Source organism: Bos javanicus, chromosome 9, assembly GCF_032452875.1.
Source record: "Bos javanicus breed banteng chromosome 9, ARS-OSU_banteng_1.0, whole genome shotgun sequence".
NCBI classification, from domain to species: domain Eukaryota; kingdom Metazoa; phylum Chordata; class Mammalia; order Artiodactyla; family Bovidae; genus Bos; species Bos javanicus.
In genome coordinates, this window is record NC_083876.1 from 81,650,529 (window position 1) to 81,672,661 (window position 22,133).

General features: G+C 42.0%; 1 protein-coding gene across 5 annotated transcripts in view; it reads left to right on the forward strand.

Moving 5' to 3' along the window:
* Positions 1–22,133, forward strand: part of UTRN (utrophin) — a 555,367-nt gene that overhangs the window by 33,515 nt on the left and 499,719 nt on the right. Inside the window, exon 1 of one of the 5 annotated variants that reach the window (XM_061428221.1) lies at positions 15,901–17,375. The exons of the other annotated variants lie outside the window; for them this stretch is intronic. Coding sequence (XP_061284205.1) covers positions 17,306–17,375 — 70 coding nt within the window. The 5' untranslated portion in view covers positions 15,901–17,305. Of the gene's footprint in view, positions 1–15,900; positions 17,376–22,133 lie in introns of those variants that run through there. 5 annotated transcript variants of the gene reach the window in all.

Here is a 22,133-nt window from a genome sequence, read left to right on the forward strand (position 1 = left end):
CTATGCTACATTTTACTCATATTTATCATTTATAGTATACTTGTTATATATTTAATCTACTAGGAGTGGAGTATGTTTGGAATGAATGGAGTGTCATTGTAATGGATGGTGAGGTGGGGAAGGACACCAGTGGAAGAGGCTGGAGAATATTCACTTATTTAGCTTAATGTTGTCAACAGCTTAAAAAAAGTCCCTTTGAGTGGCCCTTGTGATTCAATGGCAGTTTGCCCAGACTTGAGGGAGCCAGTGCTAGGAATGAAAACTAGATTCACTTTGAAAATTTAGAAAGAAAAGTGACTAAGCAAGTTATAATAAGAATGTGCTTGATGGTGTGTGTCCTCTAACAGCAAATGAGGTACCGCAGCGGGCTTGGGTTCCTCGTCCACTCTCTGCTCTGCCTTCAGCTTTCCCTTCTCTGACCCTGTGCCTGGCCCGCTTAGATCCCAACCTGTCCCAGGGCTCAGCCTCAGCTGCTCTGACAGCCTGACGACTCCCTGATGGGAAATAAAGTCGAAATCCAACCTGTGAGACTGCTCTTGGATTGATTCAGCAAAATACCCCCTCCTTCAGTTGAGAGATGAGTTATGATATACCCTCAATTGCATATCCAAAACCGTTGGGACCAGATGTATGGTTTGTTTTTTTTTGGTTTCAGAGTTTATGGTACATATGCTCTATATCAGGGATCCCCAACCTCCAGGCCACGGACCGGTACCTCCGGTCAGATCAGGGCAGCATCAGATTAGAAATAAAGTGCAGAATAAATGCAACGTGCTTGATTCATTCTGAAACCCTCCCTCTCCTTCCCAGTCCGTGGAAAAGTTGTCTTCCATGAAACCCATCCCTGGTGCCAAAAAGGTTGAGGACCGCTGCCGAATATGATGAACTGTCTCGGGGGGAGTTCGAGACAGCATCCCATAATTAAATAGATGAATATTTCTGCATTAGAATGTATGAATTTCACACAAATAGAAGACAAACAAGGTTATAAATAGCCTCAGGTCAGTTCAGGTCGTGTTTTGCTGCCGAGTGGGCTATGAGAAAACCTTTGGTTTTCAGAGCTTTTTGGATGCTGGCATCATATATTAGGAATTGTGTGCCTGTGATGGTCACTGTTTTGCTCAGTGACCAGACAGTCCTGTGTATTGAGTTTTGTAGTGCTCACAGCAGATCTGGGAGGAAGAAGATATTTTATTGTCTTTTGCTCTCTTTTTTCCCCCTTTCTCTTTTTCTTCCTCTCCCACCTCTCTCTGTCTCCATCTCTTTTCTTTCTTTCTTTTTTATAGATAGGGAAACTGAAGTTTTGTGATTCTGAGTGACTTGGTTGTGATCAAGAGGGGCCCAGCACCCCTGGCCGAGGCACTTAACTGTGCTGTAAAAAGTTTCTGATTTGCTTGTTTGAAACTCTAAACTAGCCGACAGAATCCTATGTCACATTGAATGGTACAGAAAGACATGAGAGCATTAACAGTGCCATTGGAGGTAATCATCCTTTATAACATCGTTTCTTGATAAACGCCTCTCGGCTCACCTGCAGAGTGGGAGCAGGGTCCAGGACTGGGCTTGTCTGTAGTGATCGTCCTTCCAGCAGCTCCTTCTCCAGGCCTGGTAGAGGCAGTGGGTCAGCGCCCTCTTCCAGGGCTGGTGGGAGTGTGGGTGGGATGTAGGTAAAATGCAGGGCAGAGAGGGGAAGGTTCGGGTGTTTGGTGTGATAGGAGAGGTCAGGGAAGGGGAGATTGACTGAGGTTCTGACACTGTGTGGTCAGGGCCAGCTCCAGGCACTGGTTACTGTTTCAGAGCGGTTGCCATGGGCGCTGCTGAAAGAGGGATCAGAGACCTGACGAGTCCAGTGGATCTGTTAGGGCTGCTGCTTGGCAATGTTTTGTCTTTATGAATATTAGGCCAGAGCATCCTTTCTAGGTGGGCATCGGACAAACACGACCTCCTCTGGAGAGATGCAATCGATGGCTGGACTTAGTGGACTGTGCCTTTGTGCCAAGAAATGGTGTTCCTTCTCTTTGGAGTCGTTGTTCTGGCTGGTTTTGGCCCCTCTGCCCTCTCACCTGGTGCCTTCACACTGTTTACAGAGTTCACTTCGAATCTGGCAGCTTGGCATTAGTAGAGATCTGCCTGAAAAGCACTGTATCCTTGTTAGAATCCTAGGGATTGTTTTATGATGAACTGGGGAGTAGGTGGGGCTTCCCTTGTAGCTCAGATGGTAAAGAATCTGCCTGCAATGCTGGAGACCCGGGTTTGGTCCCTGGGTTGGGAAGAGAGGAAATGACAACCCACTCCAGTATTCTTGCCTGGAGAATTCCATGGACAGAGCAGCCTGGTGAGCTACAGTCTATGAAGTTGCAAAGAGTCAGGCACGACTGAGTGACTAACACACACGCAGGGAGTAGATGTGACTACCAGGTGACAGATGAGAGTGCCATGGCCCTGGGGGCTGTTTAAGCCCATCTCAAGAGTCAGTGACTCCTGGCTCCCTGGTATCCTGGTCAGGGCTATTTTCTGCCCACTCCCTGCTCTTAGGTGGAAGATGCAGCTTTGGAATTTCAGTATCTGTTTCCCCCAACGTTTCAGTCTCTGCTGCCTCTTGGACTGCAAGGAGATCAAACCAGACAATCCTAAAGGAAATGAGCCCTGAATGTTCATTGGAAGGACTGATGCTGAGGCTGAAGCTCCAATACTTTGGCCACCTAATGTGAATGAAGAGCTGACTCATTGGAAAAGACCCCGATGCTGGGAAAGATTGAAGGCAGGAGGAGAAGAGAATGACAGAGGATGAAATGATTGGATGGCATCACCAACTCAATGGACATGAGTTTGAGCAAACTTCAAGAGATGGTAAAGGACAGGGAAGCCTGATGTGCTGCAGTCCATGGGGTCGCAAAGAGTCGGACACGACTGAGTGACTGAACAGCAACAACTCTTTCATTATTGTATTTAAAAATGGATAAACTGATATTATTATTGAAGATATTATTTCTCTAGTATTTGGCGAAATTGTCACTTGTTGGCTCTGACTGATCTCACAGCTCTCACTCCTGAGTTTGGGGTATAGTGGGCTCATTGGTGTGCCACTGAGTGGGGAAATGCAGTCATGTTAAAGGAAAATATTGGAAATCAGAAGGTCTGGGTAAATATGTTAGTATATCAACCCCTTAGTTACAATGTCTTCATTTATATGACCCTTATTTAAAATTCAACGTAGTTTGTTAAACTTTTACTTCATGTAATAGATGGGTTCAGGAGTCTTAGCCAAAGTCAATTTTTTTAATGGGAAGTATCTGGATATACATTAACCTTTTAGAATTGTAACTGGTTAGTTATATCATAAAAGCTAGCAATGTGTGAATGAGTTGATTGCTTGCTAAACAGAAGAACATGAGGAAAATTAATTTTAGGTTGAGAAAGTATTTCCTAAAAGAGAAGGAGGTAGAGAGGTCAGCTTATGTACTGGGACCTTTCACATGCATTATTTCATTTACTCCCTAAACTAATTCTGTGGGAAAGATATAGTCATTTCTGTTTTATAGATCAGGATACATTTGAGTTATTAGTTGGATCTTACAGTAAGTTTCTGTAATATTTAAAAGATGCATGTGTGTTTGTCGCTCAGTTCAGTTCAGTCGCTCAGTTGTGTCCGACTCTCTGCGACCCCATGAATCACAGCACACCAGGCCTCCCTGTCCATCACCAACTCCCGGAGTTCACTGAGACCCACGTCCATCGAGCCAGTGATGCCATCCAGCCATCTCATCCTCTGTCATCCCCTTCTCCTCCTGCCCCCAATCCCTCCCAGCATCAGAGTTTTTTCCAATGAGTCAACTCTTCCCGTGAGGTGGCCAAAGTACTGGAGCTTCAGCTTTAGCATCATTCCCTCCAAAGAACACTGGATCTCCTTGCAGTCCAAGGGACTCTCAAGAGTCTTCTCCAACACCACAGTTCAAAAGCATCAATTCTTCGGCACTCAGCTTTCTTCATAGTCCAACTCTCACATCCATACTTGACCACTGGAAAAACCATAGCCTTGACTAGACGGACCTTTGTTGGCGAAGTAATGTCTCTGCTTTTGAATATGCTATCTAGGTTGGTCATAACTTTCCTTCCAAGGAGTAAGTGTCTTTTAATTTCATGACTGCAGTCACCATCTGCAGTGATTTTAGAGCCCCCAAAAATAAAGTCTGACACTGTTTCCACTGTTTCCCCATCTGTTTCCCATGAAGTCATATCCAGCTCTTTGTGACCCCATGGACTGTAGCCTTCCTGGCTTCTCTGTCCTTGCAATTCTCCAGGCAAGAATACTGGAGTGGGTTGCCTTTCCCTTCTCCAGGGGATCTTCCTGACCCAGGGATAGAACCTGGGTCTCCCACCTTACAGACAGAATCTTTACTGCCTGAACCACCAAAGAAGCCCTTACCCCCCATCTTATTGCAGATTACTACAGAAAGTCATATAAGAAGTAGAATTTGGGGGGAAAAATCAACGAAAGTGCAGAGAGAAGAAGAAATGAACCAGTTAATAAGATAAGGCCAAGAGGAGTTGGAGCACAGACATTCTATTTGTTTTGCATAAAATGCCCTGTGCTATTATTAAACTTTGAATGCAGGTTTGTTTCAGAATGTCTGTTAGGCAATGCAAAGAGGAAAATGGTTAGTTAGAAGACTGGCATTATACATAAATTTTCAAAAAGACATTTACTAATGTGAAACAGTTGTTTTCATGGCCCTGAGCCCTCCAAACCTTTTCCCTGGTACCTTGTAATGGGACAGTGAATGATGTGGAGAAAGCTGCGTCCCCAGCTCTACATGATATCTGGACTAAATAGACTGACTCTGACTTGTGGCATCTTTTATTGTAAACCTGGTACAGATTTGTAAAGTCATTTAAAATAATAGATATGGGAAGAAGTTCTCCGGTGTTTTGCCTCAAATCAGCAACACATTTAAAAGATCCTATTACCTTGGTCAGTTATCAAATTGTTGTAATACGAGGATAACATCAACTCTTATCTTTCTTTTCAGAAATGGTTTTTTAAAAAAATGTGGTCCTCAGACTTCCCTGTCAAGAAACCCTTTGATATTTGATCGTGTGGTGTGGACCTTTTCCCACAGTTGTGTGTACATTTCTCGTCTCACAGTCAGTAATTCTTAAGCATAAGCTTTCTTTCTGGGTTTTGGTCTTTCTTCCTTTCCTTTCCTGGAAATAGCTTCCAGATGGGAATTAATTTTTTTTTTTTTTAAACAAACCTCAAATCCTTATGTTTTACCATCTTTTGACCTATTACCTGTTTTTCATCTTTTGACCTATTACCTGTTTTTTCTGAGTCTCATTTTTGGCTTAGGCATTTTGCTGTTAGGATTTTATTGCTCTGTAATACATCCTGAAGACACTTGGCAATTCTTATAAGGTCACACAACAGCTCTGCTAATGATGCCGTGCTCTGGACTTCCTTGCCACTCCCAGTTCTTAGAGGAATTATCTTCCTTCAGGATATTCCTTCTTTCTCACACCTGTAGGTTTCTTTAGAAGATACAAGAAATACATGGTTAGCAAGTTTAATTCCTGTATCATCTGTATTGAAAAAAATAGTAAAAAGACAGACTTGCTTGGTATCTTTTTGAAATTAAGTGAATTTGTGCAATATTTAATTAGACTCCCCCCCCTCCATTGTTCTTTTGTAATTTTCTAGATGAAGCCACATGTCTTTATCTTTCACTCATATGATGTCATGTCCCAAGGTGTTCCTGTCTGTAAGGTCTTTTCCTTGGGAGTGCTTGTTCTGAGTGTACCACAGCTTTTGCACTTAACATGCTCCCTTTGCCGGAGACCTTGACACTTAAGGATTTCTTGATAAAATGCTTTCAGTTGTTTGTTTTATGAGACATTCACTTGGTCCTAGAGATTTAGATGATTGTTCCTTAAGAGTAACTTGGGTCACTCATATCCTGCTTCTTGTTTTCATGTCATCATTTCTATAAATAAGGGAGCCTGGTGTGTTTTCCTGTAGGATTTTATATATCATGAGATTTATTTGAGGCATTGTATCTGTCTTCGATTTTTGGTCCCAAGTTATTTAAAGAAACTTCCCTGATGCCTCAGATGGTAAAGAAACTGCCTGCAGTGCAGAAGACTTGTGTTCGATCCCTGGGTCTGGAAGATCCCCTCGAGAAGGAAATGGCAACCCACTTCAGTATTCTTGCCTGGAGGGAGCCTGGCAGGCTACATATTTCATGCTGTCACAGAGTTGGACTCGACTGAGCGACTAACACTTCCACTTTATTTAAAGAAAAATTAAAAAATGTTAAATCTGGGGACTAAGTAGAAGGAAAAGAATGATTCTACTAAATTTTAGTGAATCTGGAGAGTTGCTGTGAGGATTAAATGAGTTAAGAGTGGTGAATTCTGTTGGAGGCTCTTGCTTTGCTGCTGTTATTATTATTGTTATTTTCTGCCTTTATTCCCACCCTCCCTTCCCCTCTGCATCCTTGCTCTTGACTTTTGGTAGGCTGTGGAGTGAGACAGGGGGCGCCCCTGTTGATCCAGGTTTCCCAGGTCTGGCCAAATGGACTCTGACCCATGTTTCCGGCCACTATGTTGGTTGCCACATGCCTGATGTTCACACAGTGGGACGTTCTGGTTGAGTTTTGCAATGTAGGGAACAAGGGGAGAGCAAGAGAGTGAGGAAGTGTATTAAGTAAGGTGAGAGGGTGCATCCTGGAGCAAAGGACAGTTTCTCATAGGTAGGATTACTGAGACAAGAACATTAATCAAAACAAATTAGTGTAAAAACATTCATCAAAACAGTGTAATCTCTTTGTTTTTCAGCCCTTCCTTTCAGTCTGGGTGTGAAACATTAGCATTCAGGTTGATGCTGGACTCACGTAAGCCTCATTTAATACTGGGAACATTCATTAGAGTCAGCTTTTTAGAATCTGTTAAGTACTTTCTCAACTCCAAGGTAGATGGTACTCTGGCTTTATTGACCGTATTCTCTTATGGCCTTTTTCTGCTGATGGGGATGAGTAGGAGAAAGTGTTGGTTGAAGGCACTCACATGAGCTTGCTGTGTATGAACAGCCTCATGGGCACAGATGTATGGAATCAGCTGATAATTTTAAATAATCTCTACCTCATCATATTAAATACATTTGCACACGTTTAGTGGTTGTTGTTGTGAAGTTGCTCAGTCGTGTCCGACTCTTTGAAACCCCACGGACTGTAGCCTGCCAGGCTCCTCCATCCATTTGGAGGAGGAAAATCCTCTGGATTTTCCAGACAAGAATACTGGAGTGGGTTGCCGTTTCCTTCTCCAGAGGATCTTCCCGACCCAGGGATCGAACCTGGGTCTTCCACTCTGTAGGCAGACGCTTTTCTGAAATGCCGTGTAAAAACATTTGTTGTATAAGAAGCATTGCAGTAACAAGGAGAGTAGCTTAATGGTTTTTGCATGCTTCCTCTGCCAGCCACTGTTCAACTGTTTAATATTACTTATTGACTCAAACATCCATGTATGTATATATACACATGGACACACACACATATGCATTTATTTATTTCTCACAACAACTGTATGAAAGTGGTGCTTTCGTTATTTGCATTTTACAGTGACAAAATCAAGGAACAGGGTGGTTAAGTAACTTACCCAATGTAGCACAGGTGGTGTGTGGCTCAACTGGAATTTAAATCCAAGCAGCTGTGCCGCAGTCCATACCATTACCCTGTAGTACTTCTCGGTGCTTAGTATTTAACTCCAGGCAAATAATAATCATGATAAGTCCATCCAGAGTTTTTTTATTACAAGAAAATCTAAAAACGATGTATGGTTGACCCTTGGACATTGCTAGTTTGAACTGTTCGAGCAGGGCCACTTATATACATGGCTATTTTCAATAGTAAATACTACAGTGCTACCTGACTGCGAGGTTGATTGAATCCCTACCTAAGGAGGAGCCATGGACATGGCAGGGCAGCTATACCATTATACTTGGATCAACTCTCGCCTTGCTCAGCAGTCAACTGTAATTTAAAAAATGGAACCTGGTTCTGTGGCATGGAACAAAATGGGCCTTTGTCTGGGATTTGGCTATCTCTGTTTAAGTAGAGAGTTTAATTGTCTAGATGTTTCTGTGACCAACATCTTTGTGACTTCCTGAACTGTGTCCTGCGTTAGTGAGCACCCAGCAAGTGTGTCCATGGAATTTACTGTCTCTCGTCTGGAAACCTGTATCAACCGATCCCCGGAAGTCTGTGAGTGGCCTTTCTCAGTGCCCTGCAGATAACTTTGTGGGCCAGGAATTTATTTCAGCCACCAGAAACGTTGTTGTGACTTGTCATGTAGGGCTTCTATCTTTCCTTATTAGGTATCGGAAGTTAACGAAACTCAGAAATGTTTCCCACACAGAGACCCGTTAGGTGAGACTGATATTTCAGTACGCTGAGTGTTGGAGAAAAAGAAAAAGGATTTCATGGACCATTTTATGTCACTGCCTAGAGTGATGCTTGACATTTAGGGACTGGATACTTGTATAATGGATTAATACGTAGAATACGTATTAATGTAGGGAGTGTTTGATTTTGATTTTTTAGAAGGTGAATTCTGTTTAGATGTAGAGAGTGGCTTGCCTAGGAACTATTTTGGCTTGCCTAGGAACTCAAGGAATAATTTCCACATTTATGTAGCAAAGACACAAAGAAGGTAATTCTTAGTAATTCTTAAATTTGATGAGATTGGATCAATTATACTTACTTCAGTAGGCCATTAAATTGTCATGACCGCCAGGCAAATTTAAGATTAAATACTATAAATAGTATTTGTAAATATTTTAGTATCTTCATCTTTACGCCTCAAGAGTAATTATTATAATTGATATAACTATTATTGTTTGAATGAGAGCAAAATGATCCTCCCACTCTAATGATATGATAGAAAAGAGCAAAGAAATATATTTTTGAGATCCTCTGTTTTGAATGTTAGAGTTATTAAATATTCCTGGGTCAGAATCCGTGGAGCACAATATTAATACATATTTTGCTTTCAAGTTTGAAGTCACTTAATAGTAATTACCTTAATTTTTAACTTCATCTATCTTAGAAACACATAAAGGGTTTAAAGGGAATAAAGGAAAGAACCTATTATTACATTTCTTGTTTTCTGTCATCACTTAGTAACTTTTTGTGATACATTAAAGATATATCACAATGTTGGTAAAATATTTTCTGTGAGCTTCCATGACTTTTAGAGGCTTAATCAGATTGGCTTGTAAATGAAGTGTTTTGGGCAAAGGTTTGCAATGTTATGAATATGCTGAAAACCTTTACTTTCTTAGCTTGAGAAGTTTCTTCTTTCTTTTTGTTGGATTTTATAGGGGAATATTGACATCTAGATGTGAAATTCTTTCTAGTCCAAAAGTAAGGTATTGAGAAATTATGGGAAATGCTTTCTGTGTTTTAAAGCTTACAGTCAGTTCTTTGAGACAGTTAGCATCTGGGTTATAGGAACATCTTACATTGGGTGTTTTTTCTTTCAGTATCCTTGATACGGTTATAGAATTTTTTCTTTAGTAAATATGGGCTTTGAATTTCTGTGTTTATTTTAGCATACATTTTTCAGAGATAAAATTCATTTGAATTTATTTAATTTTTGTTAGGGCAATTTAGTATTTTCAGTACATACCAGTCAACCTGCATTGAGGTCCCCAAATAGCAGCTATAATTTGGCTGTATTGAATTACTAAGTGTAAATTTTCAGATTTGAAGATAAAAGAAAGAGATGTAATGTTATACTGTAACCGTTTGTTGTTGTTCAGTTGCTAAGTCATGTCTGACTCTTTGTGACCCCGTGGACTGTAGCACACAAGGCTTTCCTGTCCTTCACCATCTCCCAGAGTTTGCTCAGACTCGTGTCCATTGAGTTGGTAGTGCCATCCAACCATCTCATCCACTGTCATCCCCTTCTCCTCCTATAACTGTTAAATCTCGTTATGTATGCAGTCACTGTGTTGTACTGTAAGTATTGAATTCTACTTCTAAACTGGGCCCAGTCATGGAGAGAATGAGTAAAGCACAGTTAAGTCTGATGTGACAGGTATTACTATGCAAAGTCCGGTTTGACTCTAAAATATTCGGCAGGATCGTCTTTTAGAATTTGAGACTGCAAGAACCAGGTCTTACTTGCCTCCTACTGCCACGAGCGACCCATGTCCAGCTCCGGGGAAGCAGCCTTCCTGAAGATAAACTGAAGAAAGCAGAACGTGTGGTTAAAAGTGAAAGAGTCTGTATGTGCCTATTTTTGCTGTTGCTGTCATAGCACTGGAGTTAGAGCAAAATCCCCAAAAGGAATAAACTTACGTGGCCAAAGGAAAGTGGAGACAAGGTAGCTGTGTGTGGTTGAGGAAAATGATGGTAGACTGGTGGGGACTGCCCAGCGGGCCAGGGCAGGGTGTTGGCAGGCAGAGGTGGCCTGATGCACCTCCCAGACTTGGCAGGTGCCTGGCTTAGAGTCACCAGTACTGTCTGAGGTAGGGTCAGGGGAAGTGGAGGGAGTTTGGGGCTAAAAACGGTAAACAGTATACTTTGTCTGTCGGGTCTTTCCCCCTTCATCCCCTCCCGCACAGGAGAACAGAGATTTATACATTTCACGGAGGATGGTGAGGTTCTGGTTTGACATCAGGAACATGAAGGGACATCAGAATTCTTGAAGCTATCCCAGCCCAAATCAGAGAATGCTTTTTTTGGGAGTATAGTATGAAAGTGTAAAAGTGTTAATCACTCAGTTGTCTCCAGCTCTTTGCGACCCCATGGACTGTAGCCTGCCAGGCTCCTCTGTCCATGGAATTCCCCAGGCAAGAATACTGGAGTGGGTTGCCATTCTCTTCTCCTGGGGATCTTCCCCATCCAGGGATTGAACCTGGGTCTCCTGCATTGCAGACAGATTCTTTACCATTTGAGCCACTAAGGAAGCCCTTGGAGTACAGTGAAGTCACAGCATGGAATTGGATGACCTACTTTGAGCCCAGGATTTGGCAGGTGACACCCAAGCTCATAGAACTTGGGCGGTTGACTGCCTTGTTTTGAAATGTGAGAGGATGCCAGAAGTCAGATGTTGGAGGGGAGCCTCTGTCATTACAGCCACACCCGAACAACAGGAAAAAGGAATTTAGGGGAAACAGAGAAAATGATACCTGATATTATATATATCAGAGATTTGGGAAAATAATTGCATCTTTGAAACAAGAAAATGCTATAAAAATCAGATTCAGAGAATAAGAGATCTTGGAAATTGAAAGTATGACATTAGAAATTGGGAGAGTGAATGTAAGTTATATGGAAACTCTGTAAATCATGTCTGACAGTCAGAAAATAGTAGTGTAAGCATAGTATTTTTTTTTAAATGAATGTTTTATTTAATTTTTAATCTGGATCAGACCTCTTCAACATTATTTTTTTATTTAATATTGATTTATTCATTTGGGTGCATCGGGTCTTATTTGCGGCATGTGGGATCTTTTTGGTTGTGGCGTGTGGGATCTAGTTCCCTGATCAGGGATTGAACCTGGGCCCCCTGATTGGGAGTCTGGAGTCTTAGCGGTTGGACCACCAGGGAAGTCCCAAGCACAGTATTTAGAAATGGGTAAATGAATGTTAGAATAAATAGATAACAGATGAAAGGGGGCAGCCTCATGGAAGTAAAACTGAAGCAGGACTACTGCATTTTGTTGCAGTCCTATTTGATTTAAAAAACTATGTGCACGTATTACCTTGGTAAAAATGGAGAAGCATGTAATGAGAGATTTACTTCAGAAATCATTTTGTTGAAAAAAATTATGACAGGATAGGAAATGCGGCACAATATTACTTTTTGGCAATTCCGGAAGTAGTACGGTCCCCTAAATTTTTTTAGTCGCTATCTTTTTCCAGCACCCAACTTCTTGCCAAGTTAGGTATGGCTATCCTACCATTTTCTATACCTTCTGCCAGGCTTGGCAAGCTTTGTGGCTTTTGAAATCCTTTATTGTGCGTGTGAACTGCAAAGATGCAGATTATTTTGAGACAGGCTTCTCCTCACGTTACCACCACGAACTTTCCATATTGCCAGTGACGGTGGGAAGATTTTCTGTTAGACATTTCACAAGTTGCGGTTGTAATGGAATACAAATGTGAGGAATGGAACATTTTAAATGAACAGTGAGAGCCTGCAGACCTTCCAGCCGAAGTGGACTCTTTCCAGCATTTCCGGACTTAGAAACCATTTTTTAGAGTTAAACGGCTTCCTTCAGCGCTTCATTTGATAACTGTGAATGGCTGTTGTGAAAACATGGACCTCCACAGAACGTCAGAGCTGGAAGATGCTTTGAGGGGCCATCTAGTCCACATCCGTTGCCTGATGATTGTTGAAATTCATTCAAGGACCCGGGAAATGACTTTCCCTGGGTTACACAGTGGCCCCAGACGCAATATTCTTTCTGCTTCTCTGGGTTGCCTGGACTGCAGGAAAATGTCTTGCTCACTTTCCTTCAAATCTCATTCTGTTCTTGATGGTTGTCTATGGATTTGTATCTGAGAAGAGACAGCTTTCCAGGAAATATTTGTATGTTTAAGGGTGGGGTCTGTGGACTTCTTGAAGGATTCTAAGTTTATATTTACTGTGCTGTGTGTGTTAATCACTCAGTTGTGTCCGACTCCTTGCGACCCCATGGACTGTAGCCCGCCAGGCTCCTTTGTCCATGGGAGTTTCCAGACAAGAATACTGGAGTGGGTTGCCATTCCCTTTCCAGGGGATCTTCCTGACCCAGGGATTGAACCTAGGTCTCCTGCATTGCAGGCAGATTCTTTTACTGTCTGAGCCACCAGGGAAGCCCAGGGGTTTTGTTAATTTCCTGAAAGAAATGCGACATACACCTGTGGATTAAAACAGGCAGATCTTGGGCTTGAAGTCTTCAGTTTTAGCACAAACAGAGATAGGGTGAGAGAGAGGGGAAACAAAAGGAGGGGGAAGAGAGTAGAGGTGTGAACACCAGTTCTTTCTTGTTATTTTCTTTTTGGTTTATGTGAAAGAAAAGCTGTGGTATTAAGTCGAGAGCAGTTTTTACAATGTGGCAGAGACCTGCTTGCTGCCATCAAGGTTTGTGCAAAATTGGGTGTTTGTACCTTCTCTGAACTTTTTCCCTCTGATCTAGCCCCTAAATGTTGTTCACTGGCCTTCTAACTCCATCTAGGCTTGGCATCTCCTGGGGCCCCCTTTTTATTGGAGTGTTGTGGGTATTAATGGTTGGCTGATTAAAGGAACTCACAGCAAGGGTGTTAATGATTACTCTTTACTTCTCCTGGAGGGTATGTGTCTATTCTCACAGAGCTGTTCCAGAAGCAAGATGGGGTAAACCTCAGTTGTTGCTATGGAAGCTCCTGATAGCAATTAGAATGTGGTATGTTTTGTAATCCTGAAACATGTAAGTGAAAGTCGCTCAGTTGTGTCTGACTCTTTGTGATCCCATGGGCCTATTGCAGGCAGATTCTTTACCAGCTGAGCCACAAAGGGAAGCCCAAGAATACAGGAGAAGGTAGCCTATCCCTTCTCCAGTGGATCTTCCTGACCCAGGAATCGAACCAGGGTCTCCTGGATTGCAGATGGATTCTTTACCAACTGAGCTATCAGGGAAGCCTTTGTAATCTTACCTGCCTAGTATCTGTGCTTTGCAAACCCCAGGGGCTTAGTGACCCAAAAATGAGTCTTTCTGGAAAAAATCTGGAGAAGTTTCATCATTATCAAGAATATGTTTAAAAAAAGGTGCTAACATCACTAATTATCAGGGAAATGCAAATCAGAACCAGAATGAGATATCATCTCACACCTGTTGGAATGACTGTTGTCAAAAATAACAAATAGTAAGTGTTGGCAATAATGTGGGGCAAAGGGAACCCTTCTGCACTGTTGGTGGGAATGCAAATTGGTACAGCCACTATGGAAAACAGTATAGAAGGTCCTCAAAAAATTAAAAATAGACCTACAATGTGATCTAGCAATTCCACTTCTGGGTATATATCCAAAGGAAATGAAATCTCTATCTCCAAGAGGTATCTGCACTCCCATGTTCTTTGTATTATTTTTGATAATAGCCAAGACACAGAAACAATTAAATGTCTACTGACACACAAAAAAGATGTAAATACACACACACACACACACACACACACACACAAAATCCTGCCCCTTGTCACAACATGGGTAAACCTTGAAGGCATTATTCTAAGTGAAATAAGTCATACAAAGGGGGACGAGTGTTGCATGATTGGGGAGGGATAGATGGATAAAGTTGTTTAAAAGCTACAAAAATAAATTCTAGTGATTTAATGTACAGTGGAGTGACTACAGTTAGCAATACTATATTGTATATTTGAAAGTTAGTAAGAGAGTAAATCTTAAAATTCTCATCACAAGAAAAAGAATTGTAATTATGTGTGGTGATGGATGTTAACTGATTTTCTTATTGTGGTAATCACTTTGTAGTACATACATATATCCATTATTTGTGCTGTGCACTTAAAACTAATATTATATGTCAGCTATATATCACAAAAATAGTATGTTGACGATATCAGTTGACTTGTACAGTAACTACTAAAACCTGTGAATGTGCTTTGAGAATTCCTTCTTTAAAAACTGTGTGTGTGCTTTGTCACTTCAGTCCTGTCTGACTTTTGTGACTCCATGGACTATAACTCTCCAGGTTCCTCTGTCCATGGGATTCTCCAGGCAAAAATATTGGAGTGGGTTGCCATTTCTTCCTCCAGGGGATCTTCCAGACTGAGGGATCGAACCCGTGTCTCTTACGTCTCCTGCATTGACAGGCAGGTTCTTTACCACTAGTGCCACCTGTTTACAAGTTATTTTATACTAAAACTATTGAAATACTTATTTTTATTTATCATAAAAAATAACTTCTTGGTTTAATAATTCTGCTAATTTTAAATTGTCTTTCTTTTGGAAATGTTTTATTCATTTCCCCAGTGAGTAAATATATGTTCAACCCATTGAAAACCGAATATAAGTGTTTCCTGGGAATTCCCCAGTAGTCCAGTGGTTAAGACTCCATGCTTTCACTACCAAGGGTGAGGTTCAGTCTCTACTTGAGTAATTATCTTGCAGGCTGTGTGGTGTGGCCAAAACCAAAACCGAACAAAAAAAAGAAGTGTTTCTCAGTACATCAAATGATTAAATCTTTTGATAATGATAGAGATTAGGATTTTTATTGTTTATCATCACATCCTTTCCTGTTTTACCTCTGGACTCCTTTGGCAGTTAGGTGAATCAAGGCAGATGTTTTTAAATGCATATAGAATAAAATATTTGGCATTACAAAGAAAAACAATTCATATTGAAATTCAGTTACAAAATGCTGAACAAACCTGTGATAGAGTAATTCTTTTTTTATATTAATGCATTGGAATGACAAGTTCCAACAGTGGATTTGGTAACTTTTATTCTAGTCTAGTCTGGTCTGTTCTGAAGTGATTATGAGCCAAATGACTTTCAGCTATAATGTGATGGGAAAATGGCTGTGATTTTTGTTGGTGATCCTGCCAAAGATACTCCTAAGAGTGTGTTTTGTGATCTAACTTCTTAGTAGGAGATGCAAATTTCTGTTACAAGTGGGTTGAAGAGTCTAGGGCCACACCACCCTGAACGCGCCTGATCTCGTCTGATCTTGAAAGCAAAGCAGGGTTGGGCCTGGTTAGTACTTGGATGGAAGAAGTGGGTGAGGATATCTCATTTTTTTTTCCCCTGTCCGAGTTCAGGGATGCTTGGTGTTGTAATCACCTTGGATGATGGTGATTATTTAAGATGAACATCTATTTCCTTAGAGCTTTGGCAGTGACAGCGATATGTCATGAAAAGTATTTTTTTTAACTTAATTTTTATTGGAGTATAGTTGATTTACATGTTTCTGCTGTGCAGCAAAGTGAATCAGTTAAATGTATATATATGTCCACTCCTTTTTCAATTCTTTTCCCATACAGTCATTACAGAGTATTGAATAGAGTTCCCTGGGCTATACAGCAGGTCCTATTTCATATATAGTAGTGTGTATATGTCAATCCAAGTCTCCCAATTTCTCTCTCCCCCCACGGTTCTCCTTGGTAACGTAAGTTTGGTTTCTACATCTGTGACTCTTTTTCTGTTTTGTAAGAAAGTTCATTTGTACCAATTTTTTAGATTCCACCTATAAGCTGTATCATATGATATTCATGTTGAGTATTTTTACAGGGACAACAGTTTGAATGGGAATAACTCTTCGCTGAGTGCCCCCTAGGCTGGGCACTGTACTGGCCGTGGTCAACAAAACCGATGAACACACAGTGATGTGCCCAGCCTTTGCAGAGTGTAGACTAGGAGAAGAAGCAGACACCACGCTGCAGAATATACAGAGTAGTGTGATTGCCTAGGGCATAGGAATGTCCTGCAATGCTGTGATAGTGTGTCACCAGGGGGCTTCACTGGACCTGGGAGGGCTCTAGTGGTGGGAAGGCCTCCTTAAGGAAGCCACATTTAAGTTGATGCCGGGGTGTTGTCTGAGGGTGGAACTTGGTCCATGGAAAACCTGAATGAGGCCAGTGATTGGGAACGAAGTGAGCTGAGACTGTGTGGTGAGCTTGGCAAAAAGATGCAGTTTGTATTTCACTCGGTAATGTTTTTACTTCTGGTTGAAGAGGCCGAGTTTACCTTTTAGCTTGATGGCATGTATTATTTAGTGTATTAATGGCTCGACCTCTAAAAGCTTTAGAAATTCGTTTGGAGTATATAGGTTGAAAAATTGATTATAAAATTTATGAGAACCAGCTTTCTTGAGAGAGCTGGACCCTTAACATTTTTTATCATTTAATTCCTAAACGTTATTCTTCACCCATGTTTTCATTTGGCACAAATGTAAGAAAAGCCTAAAGAGAATTGAGGAGGCGCTACGCTCCTTCGTGTTTGTAAAGATACACACCTTCCTTACCTGGCTAGTCCTGGGCAAATAAGTGTTGTTCACTCTTCTGGGTTTTAAGGCAACAGGCTCCACAGCCTGGCAGAGGCTCAGACGGAGCAGAAGGGGATTGGGCTGAGCACAGGGCAGGAATGCAACCATTCTGGTCAGGCCAGTTGGGGAGGGACTCTTCTCCCCACAGTTCCCACACTGTTTGGCCCTCATTTAAAATTTGACTCCAGCAAAGCACACTCTCCAGCCGAGGGGTACACACATCTTTGTGACTTCAGGAAACATGCACAGTTGGCTTGTGAACCTTAACTACTTTTGGAGGACATGCTGAGTCATCAGGAAATGGAAGTGACATCCGCTTCTACACGTGGGGACGATGGAGGGTCACAGGCAGGTAAAGAACTTACAATGGCCCTTAAACTTTTGTGCATTGCTTGTAGAAAGGAAACCTCAGCAGGACTCATTAAGCCAAGAATTAGTGTAAAAATGACTGAGTAACAGATTCTAAATCATTTTGTCCCATGGGTGACCTTGGAATTTTTTGACCACCATTTTCTTGTAAAAATATTATGAAAGAAGTTAGTTTACAGTATTTTGGAAACAGGATTTGCTCTGCTTGCTAGTGCTGTAGACCTTCCAGGGCAGAACAGAACCGCTCAGCCCTTGAGCCTAATACCAAACCTGGCACTTTACGCATGCTTGTTGATGCGGATGGACTGGAGTCTTTATCTAATGACACTCTGAAAATTATCCATCATTTGTCTGTGATGCCAGGAGATTTGTCCCAAAGTGTTTGTTGTATGGAAATCATAAAGGGATAGAAATCTCCACCCCCCCATCCCCAAACTATAAATGGGTTAATCAGCTAAAACTGTGGCGTGGTGCTATTCCAAAGCTCCAAGGCTGAGTAATGAATTGGCATGAGCAGCCATCCTGTGTTCGCTTCATTTGGCCATTCCTCTCTCGATTTGTTCGCTGACTCACTCTTCATTTATTGCATGTCTGCTGGTGCCGAATTCCATGATAGACTGTTGAGAAACAGAGACAAATAAAGCAAGACCTGTGCTTAGTGGCTTTTGAAGAATGACTCAGAGCCAGTTGCTAAGGAGCGTAATAGTGGGGAGTACTAGGGGTGGTGGGACCATGGACTAGGGGGGATTCATTTCTGGAGTTTGACTCTTCTTTGGAGAGTCAGGGGATGTTTTCCAGAGGAGGCATCTGCGAGATGGCAGAGGAGAGTGAGGAAGACAGGGATTCCAGGCTGAAGGGAAAGTGTGTGTCAGGGCATAGGCATGTTGGGTGAATTATGTGGTGAGATGCTGTTTCTGTAGTTATTAATGAGTCTCTTCTGTCGCTGCCCATCGCCTCAGCCGCGGCCAGCTTGCAGGTCCGGAAACAGCCTCTGTACAGGCTCTTTCCTACGCCTGGATACCTTCCCCAGCTCTTGGCTAGCCCCTTTGACTATAATTGGGTGATGGATTAAATTGCACCTTTTCCGAGATGCCCATCCTGACTACCCGTCTGAAGTAGATTCGTCTTGTTATTCCTACCATCCATCCTGTTGCTTGCTTCAGCTCACTTGTCACAATGCTGATTGCTTGTTTACTTTGTTGCTGAGAGGTCCCCAGACTGTCATCTCCATCAGGGCGTTCCATGTTTACTGGTGTGTCCATAGTGCTTTGCACAACGCCTGACCCGTAGGGATGATAGATCCTTATAGATGAGGGAATGAATGGATGAAGGAATGAATGAAAAGGCCTCACTTGAAAACCAAAGACATTTTTTTTTATTGTCCTTTTGTTTATTTTTTAAACATTTTAAAATTTATTTATTTTTAACTGAAGGATGATTGCTTTACAATATCTTGTTGGTTTCTGCCATACATAAATATGAATCAGCCATAGGTATACATATGTCCCCTCCCTCTTGAATGTCCCTCCCACCTTCCACCCCACCCCACCCCTCTAGGTTGTCTCAGAGCCCCGGTTGGAGCTCCCTGAGTCATGCAGCAAATTCCCCCTGGCTCTCTATCTTACGTATGGTCATGTGTATGTTTGCATGCTACTCTCTCGGTTCACCCCACCTTCTCTTTCCCCCCATTGTGCCCACAAGTCTGTTCTGTGTCTGTCTCCACTGCTGCCCTGCAGATAGGTTCATCAGCACTATCTTTCTAGATTCCATATATATGCGTTAGTATACGATATTTGTTTTTCTCTTTCTGACTTACTTCATTCTGTATGACAGACTCTAGGTTCATCAAACACATTCTTAATGGACTTGCAATTCCAGTTTATTCCTTGAAGTTTGAGGTAGTTCTTAACTAGGCATTTAGTATCTCAGTGAAGAAGTTTGTTCAAGACCTTTGGGTGTTACCTTGAGGTAAAAGAAAGTGGGAATTTCCTCTGGATCTTGGAAGGAGTGATGTGAAAAAAAAATCTAAGGATTCTTTAAATTGAATATACAAGGGTGAGAGAAATTCTATTCAGAAGGCTTAAGTTATAAACAGAAGAGAAATTTGTGAATTTAAAGAAAGCTGAATGAACTGCATTATTAAATCAAGTCATTCTTTATAGTCATTTTATAAAAATATTTATTATAATGCATTTCTATTTGTACTGCTTAGTTCTCTGACTTGTCCTGATAATTTTAGTGATTTACTCTTATCTGTGCTCTGAAATCTTATTTTTATAATTAATATCATTATTTAAACCCTTATATAAATCAGTGGTGTTCTCATATTAGTAATTATTCTTTTTATGTAAAACAGTATTCATAAACATTCCCCATCACTTGCATTGCTACTTCCCTCCACTTTTTCTTCAGTTCTTAGAGTCAGTAAAATGGCTTCAATTCCATTTCATCTTACCCACACTCATATTTTCTTATACATGTCACATATAGCACAAGATGTTTTCCATGACATACCGTCAGCAGATTATTTTCATCATATTGAAAGATTACGCAACAACATTTATTTTGTAAGTTCTATAGTGATGGCAGGTGGAAACTGCTACGTGAAATGGCACTCTGCGTGAAAGGAAAATCCGAAAGTGAATTGCTTCAATGGTTATCATTGTTTTCCCCATTTGTTCTCCTCCAAATGAGAATGCCCGTGCAGATCTGTTAATCCCAAGGGGCGGCAGACAGGGCTTCTCGGCTTTAGTCAGTGGCTGTGTGATTGGCACCTCCTGATATGTTTCATTATTCATATCTCTTTCCCTGGCTTCTGATCCCAGCTTTTTGTTCCCTTCTTGGAGAAATGGGGAAAAATACATTTATATACTATTTTGAAAGTGAGATTTTGGTTATCGCTGTTTGTGAAGGCAACATCTTATTTACCTGTTGGTTTCATTCATTCATCCAGTAAATGTTTGCTGCCCACGTACTCCGTACCAGGCACTGTGGTGGTCACCAGGCACTAAAAAATGACTTACGGTTACCAACATTTAAATTATTTTACAGTGTTTCGGAAGAGGATAATGTGAAAGAAGTCTTATGTCAGCAGAGAAATATTTTGTGGTCTGCCTGGTAATTTTTTTTTTTTTCCCAAATTGCTACTGGCTAGAAAATGATGATGGCTTGCACTTCTGACAGCGCTGCTAATGTTGGGTTTCTGTGCCTGGGCCTTTGTGCGGTGCAGACAAGAGGCGTTTGGAGACGCTTAATTTCACCGGAACGCTGCACCTGTTGCTGGCTAATCTTGCATACAAAATCCAGAACCTCGAGTCACTTGCTTTCATTTCCTTTTCCTGCCCCCTCTTTCCGGCGTGGAGGGGCTCAGTTTAGTAACTCAGATGAAGAGTAACCACCTTGTTCCTTCGGGACTACGGTTTTAATGCCCTGGGGAGTGGAAGTGTCGGGGGCCTTTTGTCATTCTCTTGCAGAAAGGCTCACCTCTGACTGGCCTCAAGATTCTGCAGCTTGTGTTTGTGCCAGAGTTTGGGACTGCGATGGGGGTGGAGCCGGCTACCTGATACCTGGGACCTGACTGCTGTTGAGGAACATGCATTTCCTTTTGGTTTCATTTGGTTTTTGGCTGTGACTTTGAGGAAGAGAGGATGTATTATATAGTATTATTTACCCTCTTAGAAACAACTTTGAAACCTCTGGGCTTCATGATGGTTCAGGCAGTGCTGTTGACAGCCAGTGAGCTGCTTCTCGAAGGCTCACGATGGGATGGGAGGAAATACTTGGGGGCAGGGAGTTGCTTCTGAGGTTCAGAACACCCACGGCATGAATTTGGTGTCATGAATGGAGAAGGAAACGGCAACCCACTCCAGTATTCTTGACCCGAGAATCCCATGAACAGAGGAGCCTGGCAGGCTGCAGTCCATGTGGTCGCAAAGAGTTGGACACAACTGAGCGAGTACCACTAACTTGGTGTTATGAAACCTTAGTTACCTCATTTTTTAAAGAGAGGCTGAGATACTGACACAGCTTAACCTGTAAGAATTTTGCAGGCATCCATGAAAATAAATGTGAAAGGACTCTGACGTTCAGCGGTCCCTAAAATTGGTCACTTTTTACTGACCGAATTATAGACTGAGGTTCCAATAGAAACATGAGTCGTTCCAACCCTCTACTGAATTGGCAGCCTCAGGGAAGTTATTTTTAGTGTCAGGTTCCTCATTTAAAATCAGGTTTGTTCTATCGGCTCCATTTTTAAATCTTTTTATAGATAGACGGATTTACTCATGAACATTATCTGGAGGAGAGAGATTTTATGGAAATGAAGTGGCACGTAAGCGGTCCCAACCTGCAAACTGTGGAAGAACTTGCTTCCTGTCAGGGGCAGCCCTGGAGTACGGGCCTGGCTCTCTTCTCCTCTTCTTTCTGAATCGCTGTTTTCTCTTTTGTACCTTCTGGTGCTGTTTCCGAGCTCCACCCTGCCGTCTTCCTCCCTGTTCTCTGTCACTCCTTAGATGCTCTAATCATAGGCTGTTTGTGCATTTCTTGCCTCTGTCGTGTTCACTCCCACCTCGTTTGGCAGCCCCTGCCCTCTCCTTTCCCCTTTTGCAGGCCCCAGCCTGTGTTGTGGCTGATCCCGGAGGGAGTGACAGCAGGCACCACACATTCCCTCTGCAGTTGCCTCACTTTGCCGGGCCTGGGAACTGGTTCTTGTCTGCACCACATGAAACAGGAGTAGGCGCTA